This window comes from Mus pahari, chromosome 2 (assembly GCF_900095145.1).
Source record: "Mus pahari chromosome 2, PAHARI_EIJ_v1.1, whole genome shotgun sequence".
NCBI lineage: Eukaryota > Metazoa > Chordata > Mammalia > Rodentia > Muridae > Mus > Mus pahari.
The window spans coordinates 42,178,953-42,188,754 of NC_034591.1; the positions used below are offsets into that span (position 1 = coordinate 42,178,953).

The 9,802-nt window shown below is 40.2% G+C and overlaps 1 protein-coding gene across 1 annotated transcript in view; it reads left to right on the forward strand.

The window, feature by feature from the left end:
• Positions 1–9,802, forward strand: part of Cped1 (cadherin like and PC-esterase domain containing 1) — a 259,149-nt gene that overhangs the window by 139,517 nt on the left and 109,830 nt on the right. The window contains exons 11-13 of the mRNA XM_021190377.2: positions 410–567; positions 3,998–4,068; positions 5,835–5,885. Of these exons, the coding sequence (XP_021046036.1) occupies positions 410–567; positions 3,998–4,068; positions 5,835–5,885 (280 nt within the window). The remainder of the gene's footprint in view (positions 1–409; positions 568–3,997; positions 4,069–5,834; positions 5,886–9,802) is intronic.

Here is a 9,802-nt window from a genome sequence, read left to right on the forward strand (position 1 = left end):
TGTGTGTGTGTGTGTGTGTGTGTGTGTGTGTGCAAGAGTACGGCGGTCAGAAGAGAACCCCCACTGTCAGTCCGCATGTGCTATCTGCCTCATTTTCTAAGACAGTCTATCATTGGCTCAGGACTCATCACGTGGGCTGGGCTGGCCATTCAGTGAGCTGATGGGTCCATGAGTCTCTCCCTCCCATGCTGGATGCTGAATGAGGTCATGCTTGGCTTTCTTCTGGTGTCTGGAGATCTAACTGGGGTCTTCGTGCTTTCATTGCAGGGTTTTAATAAATAATTGCTTGACCAAACAATATCCAACTAAATATAATCAGTATCCATAACACTACATTTCGAATTACTTTTCAGAGTTTCAACTGATCTTTTTTGTTTTGCTGATGTTTTCTTTGAACATTTCTTCTCAGCTCTTCCCGTCCAGTGTTCCTGGGATTCGGTCTCTGATGGGTGAATTTTATGATATGGCAACTCCTGGTTCAGTCCCGTCCCAGTACTGGTCACTTTTAAATGTATTTGAACAATTTGGGCTCATGAATAAAAAGGCACAGCTACATCCACTGGAATGGTAAGACATCCACAAATTTGAATTGCGCAATCCACAAAAAAAAAATCTTAAATCTGAAAGATTGATTTCAAAGGCTTTGCCTACATTAAAGTGAGCAACAACAACAACAACAACAACAACAACGACAAAAAAGAAGTATGCCCAAAAATTCATGGCCTGGAAAATAAATGACTTTCAAACACTGAGACCATAATGGGTCTGGTGGTCATCAGACCTTGTAACAAATAAAAAAAGACGTCCAGTAGTTCCAAATGAAGATGTGACTCTATTACAAAGTAATGTTTAAAATTAATCATTCCAGTACTGTTTCACCTCATGATCCATCCCTTTGGATTACTGAAGCATCTGCAAGATTAGATGGGGCTTGTGTTACGAGCCTTCCATCATCCTGGAGCTAGATACAGCAGGCACATTTATTTGGGCGTGAGAAAGGCATGGCTTTATTCTGAATAAAAAAATAATAATAATCTAATTTTATAAATCTATACTGGGCTTCATTTGGCTTGCTTAGAGAATGCTTTCCCATCTTCATTTCCACTCAAATGAGAGGTAACCGTGAGGGGACAGGCAGGTGGGATATTGGTGCCTCCGGTAGCTGGCAAAGGGGATGCACTTAAAGTTTTGCCGTTCTTTAATATGGATAGAATTAAGAGAGCATTTGATTTTTCTACTGCCAGGAAAACAGAATTAGACATAAGCCTCCCAGGGAGATGAAAGACTAAGGGACATGACACTCCTTTATGTCCCTTCCAGTCACTGTTGGGGATAGCTTCAGCAATGTTCCCTTATCCTTTATTTCCTTCTGTGTCAGGAAACAGTGACTATAAGAAACTCGCTTGTAATTAAAATTACAAATAGCCATGTATCTGAGGACTTCTTAGAATGTCTCCTCGCATTAACGTTCACTTTGATTGCAAAAGCTCTATAACCTTGGCTTTATTCCCTCAATATGTCAAAAGATGTTTTTTCTCTGGGTGCTTGGAAATTGTTTTAAATACTGCAACGCAAAGCCACCTTTTATACTAAACCTCTACTTGACTCATCCAAGACTGTCTCATACATCAGTATAGATACACAAAGAATGGATACAAATTCCCAAGGAGTCTAAATTGTCTTTGACATTCAGTAAGCTCCCCAGAGATTTGCAAGCTTTAGAACATTCATTCCCTGGTGAAGTTATCTCCAGCTCCTAATAGAAGACCGGGTCCAACAATCCACTGATTGAAACGAGAAGACTGAAATCTCTTGCCTTAGAGAAATGTAATAACGGTCACTGTTGAGTATAATTATAAAGGATAGGAACCATTCTGAATCGCACAAAGGCAGACCAGAAAGTCTCAGCGTTGTAGTTTACTGATGAGAGTGGGCAAAGCAACTCCCTTAAGACTCAGTTTCTTTGCATATCATGATGACTTAGGCTGCCTACCTTGTATTATTTCAGGAAGTAATCCAAGAAAGCTGCTGTGCGCGTCACTCTGAGGTGCAGATAGGTGATGAGAAGCTCTGTATCTTTCCTTTTGTGTTCCTGTGCCACTCAGAGGCCATTTTGGCATCTATATGGTGAGGGCACAGTTTCTTTATAAGGAAGTCCACATATGTACAAAAACAAGCTCTCTACATTAATACTGACAGAAGTCTACTTCTGATATTTATCGAAAGTTCCTAGAAATGTCTCTTAAAGTACTCAGCTTAAATTATCTTTACTGATTTAACAGTGAGTATGTATATCCCATGATCATTCATGCTCTATTGCAAGGAGGATCGTACTTCTCATATAAATGTGAGGGAGGACCAGATTCTAAGACAAACCAGCAGCTTAAGACGTCAGGGCTAACACCAATACTGGCATACTGACCTTCAGAGCACACATACAGAACACCCATTGTTCTGCACTTCTCTTCAGCACTTGGATCTAATGACTTCATCTTTCCTTAGAAATACAGAGAGAGCATTTGCTTGTGGCACAGCATTGGGGTAAGAAAAGATAGAGTCAGGACATCAGCAGTGGTGGGTAACATTATGCATGAGACCCAAGGCTCAATCTAAGTGGCGTGGGAGTCTTCCTTAATTTTCACGCTCCAATAAAGTAGCATATGGACTTTGCTCCGTGGAAGTTCATTCTGAGAAAATAGATACAATTTCAAAACGATCTATTCACCAAAAAACATTCAAGGGAAAAAAAAAAAAAAAACCCTACACAATGCTGTTGTGTACAAGTTCTCGCAAATTTAAGACAGCCATGCTTCCGCAACTCAGCTCATGGGAATTTCAGGGCTGTGTCTCTTGAATGAGTCTCCTAGAAGCTCTTCTTCATGGCGAACTCTTAGATTTTTTTTTTTTTTTAATTTAGACGTCAGCTAGATTCACTTCCTTAGTAGAGAGATTTTTGACTCCCAGCAAAAATAAAGGTAAACAAACTACTGAAAAATCTCATCATCATCAAAATCCTTCCTTCCTCCTGCTATGAATCCTTTCTCTGTTACTCCATCCCTTGGAAGAAGCCACTGCATTTGTGCCTCCTAAAGGAGAGCAGGCTTTAGGCAATGATGGAAATACCAGTTAGCAGTCAGCGAAATCTTTTTAATGCCTAGGCTTTATTTTTATTTTTTTATTTTTTTTAAAGACTTCCTGTCTGCTGCCGCTGCCGTGCCCTGCTGACTTTCCTGCTGCTTGGTCCTCAGCACAGTTTGTGGCACTAGCCATTTATCTGATCCTCACAGTGTTCCTGCGTAGAGCAAATACCATCTATTATCTCCATTTTAATGGGGTGACAGACACCAATGCATCATCAAGGGCTAGAGACCACAGGGCCCCATGGTCTCTGTTATCCAGACCAGACAAGTTTCTGACTGTAGTTTAGGTTACTTTAGTTGCAGTTTTAAGGACTTAACAGTTCATCCAGCTGAGCGTTTGGTTACTTCTACAACGCAGAAAACGAAGTGATCGTGCCAAGATATAAACAACCTCTGCCGTCTCTGTGGGTTACCAGGGAGGGTAAGAACACACGCTTTGGCAACGCCACTTGTTTCCTATAGCCACGCCTGTTTCTCTAATTTTGTGTACATTCTCAGGCTGTGCCTCAGGACTTCCAAGGCTCTTGGCTTCAAAGCTGTGGAATGTTAGGCAAAATTCCCGGTGAAAATGTGCATTTTTGAGTCACCTCTGTTGGAGCCTGGCTTCCCTAGGTTGCTCAGCTTTCTGCTAGAGTGTGACCGATTATTATTATTATTATTATTATTATTTGTTTTCTTCAACTATGTATTTACTGATTAGAGATGATGAGATCACAGCCACCTCACTGGAGGCAAGATAGGATATAATAGAGTGAAAGCTACCATTTCTTGTCTTCACCAAAATAACTGTGCTCACCTGGGACAAGGGACAGTGTGTCACCTTGTTGACCTGGACTTGCTCTGTACTGTATTTACAGGAATTCTCCAACAAAAAATGAGACCATTGAGAAACCACATAGGTCACTGGAAGGAATCCAAAGTGAAAAAGGTAAATGCATATAGTGCCACATATTACAGCATAAAGAAAAGGGGCAGATGGCTAATAAAATGCATATTTGAAAATGTTTAAATCTGTTAGCGATCAAAACCAAAACTTAAACAAGGAAGTGATATTTTTTCTCTTGAAAATTGGACTTTTCTTCTTATAGAGAGGAGAAGAGTGAGGGGCAGTGAGCATTCTTATAATGGTGGTAAATGTTTACATTAGAGCACATGTTAAGGGCCTACTCGAGAGCTTAGGAAGTATGGTTTAAAAATTACTCTTGGAGCTTTGGCACTCGGCACGACAACACATGCTTGGAGTGTAGTGGCTCTAGGTGCACTCCTTAATGCACAGGAATAGGTCATTTAGTTGAATAAAATGTATCCTCACAGACCAGAAATCCTACTGCTAAATATTTGTTTTCAGAAAATCATCAAGAATTACGTGCAGTTCTCAAACTAGTGTCCTTCAAACTCAGTGACAGGCCTTAAACCAGACTTCTGCTTAGAGGGTACCATGCAGGTCCCCCGGAGAACCACACAGTATTAGACGAATTCCCAGTTATAACAGGGATTCCTTAGTTAAAAGAAATAGATATACTGGTGGATCATTTTTCCCTAATATTTTCTTCTTGTATGAAAAAAATTAGCTGTTGCTTTTTATTCGTCCCTCATATGTTACACCTTGATTTCCGTTTCTCCTTCTGCAGTCTCTTCCTCTCCACACACACCTCCCCTGGCCCACAGATTCACCCCCATTCCACCTCCCCTCAGAAAAGAGCAGGCCTCTCAGGGCCATCAGGCGAACACAGCACAACGTCCGACAGTAAGACCACATGCCACCACATCAAGGCTGGATGAGGCAACTTGGGGTCCCACATGCAGGCAAAAGGAGTCAGAGACAGCCTCCGCTCCCACTGTTGGGGATCTCACAAGAACACCAAGCTACTAGGTCATAACATGTATGCAGAGGAACTAGGTCATACCACTACAGGCTCCCCTCTTGGAGCCCACATGAGTCCCTGTCAGTAGATTCTGTGGGTTCTGTTCCTGCGGTGTCCCTGACTCCTCTGGTTCCTTCCTTCCTTCCTCTTCCTCGGACTCTGTGGGATGCTCTGAGTTCCTCCTAATGTTTGCCTGTGGGACTCTGCTCCTATCAGTTCCCGGATGAAGTCTCTCTGGCATTTTTTTGATGAAAAAGAAAATGTAATAGTTTACCTTTAGGGTAAAGACGTTTCTCCAATACTCTCTTACCTGAAGTAATTCCATGTTTGCACTTTGAACTTGATAGCTGATTGAATGTACTGTAACTATAAGCTTTACTTAGAAATGCTTGTGGGTGAGGGGTGGAGAGATGGCCAGTAAAGTGCTTGCTTTTTGTACATGAGTACCTGTGTTGCATCTCTAGAATGCAAGTAAAACTCTGGGTATGTTGGTGCAAGTCGGTAACCCCAGAGCTTGGGAGTGGGGGGTGGATAGAGACAGGCAGATTTTTGGGCTTTGCTGGGTAGCCAGACTAGCTCATCAGTGAACTCCAGATTCAGAGAGAGGGAGAGGGGCTGAGGGAGGGAGGGAGAAATGCAGCCACAGAGACAGAGAGAGCCACAGAGACAGAGCCACAGAGAGAGACAGAGACGTACAACAACAGAGTCAGAAAGAGAGAGAGATAACAGAAAGAGACAGACACACAGCGAGATAATTATTCAGCAAAACCTGTAATTTTATATTAAATTCAGTTTTATTTTTAAATATAAATTTCCTTCTTTATTTTAGATGCAGTTCCTCGAGTTTTGTACGAAAGTAAAGATATGCGTTGCAGTGATGGTGAGTTGAGATAAAAGTGTTGCCATAGTATAGCCCAAAGTTTAGACACAGCCCAACCTTGAAAAACTATGAACATGTTATCTATCCTCCTCAGATTTCTTTAGGCTGCTAGTTTGTTCAAAGTCAATTCTGAGAAGTTTTGATTCTGGTTAACTTAATGTCTATCACTTTCTCATGAACAAAGCATTTCACTTTTATTTATTCTGCTTTTTAGTTTAAAATATTATGTGTATATATGTTGTCTTGTGATAGTAACTTCTAGACTCATTTTTAGGGGTTCAAGGAATCCTAAGGCTCTACATTAGGGGTGGAATTTGGTTTATGCATCATCTTCAGAAGCCTCACTATTCTGAAGTAAGATTTTTCTCCCTATGCAATTGCTGTAATGGAAAGTACTTGAGTAGAACTCTCTTTATACCAACTGAGAATTTCAAACTCAATTTTCAGTTTATTTTCGTATGATACCATGAATTTTAACTATATACAATAAAACTATATGTGCAATTTATGTTTATGTAAAACTTAAATTTAAAAATTATTTTGTTCATCCGGTTTGATCTACTTGCAGTAGTTTTGTAAATATATCTTTTTAGTGAGTTCAGTTGACTTTCAGGATCACGTGACTACTAAATCGGCCTTCAGATTCATTCTAAGCTCCTAAATTTTCTTTTTAAAAAAATTATTCTTATTTATTTTACATATATGGGTATCTCCTTGAGTGCATGATACTTGAGGAGGCCAGAAGAGGGTCTTGGGTTCCCCTCTTTTCTTCATAACTCAGAGAATCAAAATTACAAATGTTTGTGAGCCACCATGTAGGCACTAGGAAATGAACGTGGGTCCTCTTGAAGAACAGCCCGTATGGTGCTTTTAACCACAGAGCCAATTCCCCAGAGTCTTGAAATTTCTTAATATCTTACATTAGTAAAGAATTAAGAGTTCTCCGCTGTAGGTTTAATTTTTATAATATATACCTCTTAAAATAAATCCACATCTAACAATCCTGATACTGTTTTGCTAAAATGTGCATTTAGCAAACTTGTCTTCTGGACAATGGTAGGGTATGCCTTTATGCCAACGCTCAGGCAGAGGCATGGTGATCTCTGAATTTGAGGCCAGCCTAGGACTACAAAGAAAAAGCAACAGTATCTCAAAACAAAGCAAAAGGAAGGGGAAAAGAAAGAAAAAGAAAGAAAGAAAGAAAGAAAGAAAGAAAGAAAGAAAGAAAGAAAGAAAGAAAGAAAGAAAGAAAGAAGGAAGGAAGGAAGGAAGGAAGGGAAGGAAGGAAGGGAGGGAGGAAGGAAGGGAGGAAGGAAGGAAAACTTGGAATGTATAAACTTAGGCTTATTTTTTTATAAGTAAAAGTTATAATTTAATACTATCTAACTTGTTTGCCTTCTAAATACTGGTGTTTATTCAACCTTTTAAAAACAATCACATCAATTATCATGCTAGGTTGAATAGTATTAGTGTTTAATAAAATCAAAAAAGTGCCTTCAGTTAAAGACTGAAAGCTTTTCAAATATTGCCCAATTTAACAGGGAAAAGGGAGCAGGTGTCCTCACCCTGAACCCCAACTACTGATCTCTCACACTTACAAGAGACCCTGGTTATTTCTCCAGGGTCACTGCTGCTCAGAGTGTGAGTTAAAAACAAAAACAAAATCTCAGCTCAATGAGAAAAGTAGGAGAATTGGCAGTAGTAGTATTTTCAAGGGTGTATCCAGGGGTCGTAGGCTCAGGGCTAAATGCAGCTTGGAAAAGCTTGCATCTCTTTCAGCTTCCATATCCTGGCTTTCGGTTTCCAGGCAACGTGCCGAAGATCTGGGGCACAATGTCAGAAAATGTCTTCAACTTTGTTCAAGTTGTTTGTTCCTTGATTAAAAAATTCATCCTATCTGGATCTTTACAATTAATCTCCCTGCTTTTATGGTCTGATATAAGATTTAAAAATACACTGGGTGACGCCTGTGCCCAGGTGGGGTTATCTTTAAGAGTCTAAGCTTTTCCTGTCTTCAGGATGAGTTACGGTGATCCATCAAGAGAGCAATAAAATCCCATGGTTAAAAGAAACCCGTTAAAAACAGCCAAACCTTCAAACAGCTTTCCCACGTATGCTTGCCAAATAGGTTAGGCAGCCTGCTCCCACCATCCCATCCCTCCTGCTGGGCTCTCCATGCATCTAAGGTAAGCTGGCCAGAGACAAGTTCGAACGGGACTGGGAGAGATGCCAAGGACGCACCAGGTGTTTACAGGCAGCAACCTTCGTTCGGTTGCCATGATGTCAGAGATAAATCAACTTTCAAGTTAGGGTCCAGGATGCAGCACCCAACCCATTGGTGGAAGGTTTGGTGGTCGTGGTGAGGGTCTTGTTTAAGGAAGTTTATTTCATCTCATGTGCAGGTAGGTTCAATTTATAAGAAGTATAAGCACTCTTTGAAAACAGTGGCTACTCTGTGAAATATATATATAAAAAAACATAAATAGTAAAAAACAAAAGGGAAATTCATTCTCAGTGAATTGTTATAAAAACATATTCTTAGTCAATAGAGGTGGTGCCTGCCTTAACCCTAGAACTGGGAAGGCAAAGGCCGGAAGATCACAAGTTCAAGGCCAGAGTGGGATGTATGGGAAGACTTTGTGTCAAATGAAATAAATGAAATATATAAAAATATAAAGGAAGTCTAATAAGTTAAAATACATCATCTATGATTCATGTTGATAGAACAATTTACTGCTTTGCTATTCATTCAAGAGGTTCTGAGCACAAAAGTATATTTATACTCCCTTCGTGCCCGGGCAGCTCAGCCCTCTCTAACTGGGGCTGATCACAGCTCCTGTTTGTTTAGAATTATGCTGGGGTCAGAGCGTTCTTTTGGATCAAATCCCACGACTATTCACCCCCTGTTTTCACTCTGCTTTTCCCGTTCCTTGAACAGAGAATATGCTGTGGGTGGGATGGGTAGGACTTTGATTTTAAAAATCAATACCCTATTAAGAAGCAGTTAAATTTGAATTAAAAGAAATGATTATTTTCAAGAGGCTTATAATCCTCTGTACTTATATTCTTGTGAATCTAATTGAGACAGATTATTAATATTGTGTATATATATATATATATATATATATATATATATATATATATAATCAGCCAGATAAAAATCTATGGTTATCTTGTTCTCTTCAAATGTCAAGTAAAATTAAGCAGTTTGCTCAAATCATAGAGAGAGTCAACAAAATTGAGTTGTTGGGTTTTTTTTAATAAGACTTTTCTGCAAACTGAAATTGCACCGTATTTATGATACCATTGTGCTCTTAACTCATACTTGATGAATGTTTTTCTCCATAGGCAGGAAAACCCATAGAATGGGAGACAGAAATGCATATATTAACTTTCATTGCTTCGAGCACACAGGTAGATATTTGGAGACATAGGTCTCAGAACCAGAGGGCAGCAGTTAGTGATTGATGGATTCTGGTTCCCCACACTGAGTGAAGCTTCTTTGTAGCCCTCAAAGTCCAGGATGTCATGACAGCAGGATCGACGGACAGCAAAGCAATGAGGAGCCTGTGGAATGTCTGTCCCCTGCTTTAGTTTGTCTCTGGAGAGGAGGAGAAGCCACTAGAATTTGGAAACAAACCATCAGCTTTTGTTTTAGAGAGAGCATTGTGATAGCTATATAAAAGGACAGAGACAGACATGGCCAGAACATCGTCTTTTTGCTAACGTCAGTTCTGTCCCTTCTGGCACTCAACTCGGCTGCACCTTTTCTTGCTATACTAGTCAATATCACTCACTGGATTCCAAGTGGTGCTAAGAAGCCCTCACCTTGCTGATTTCAGGAGCGTTTCTTTCCTTTCCTTTCCTTTCCTTTCCTTTCCTTTCCTCTCCTCTCCTCTCCTCTCCTCTCCTCTCCT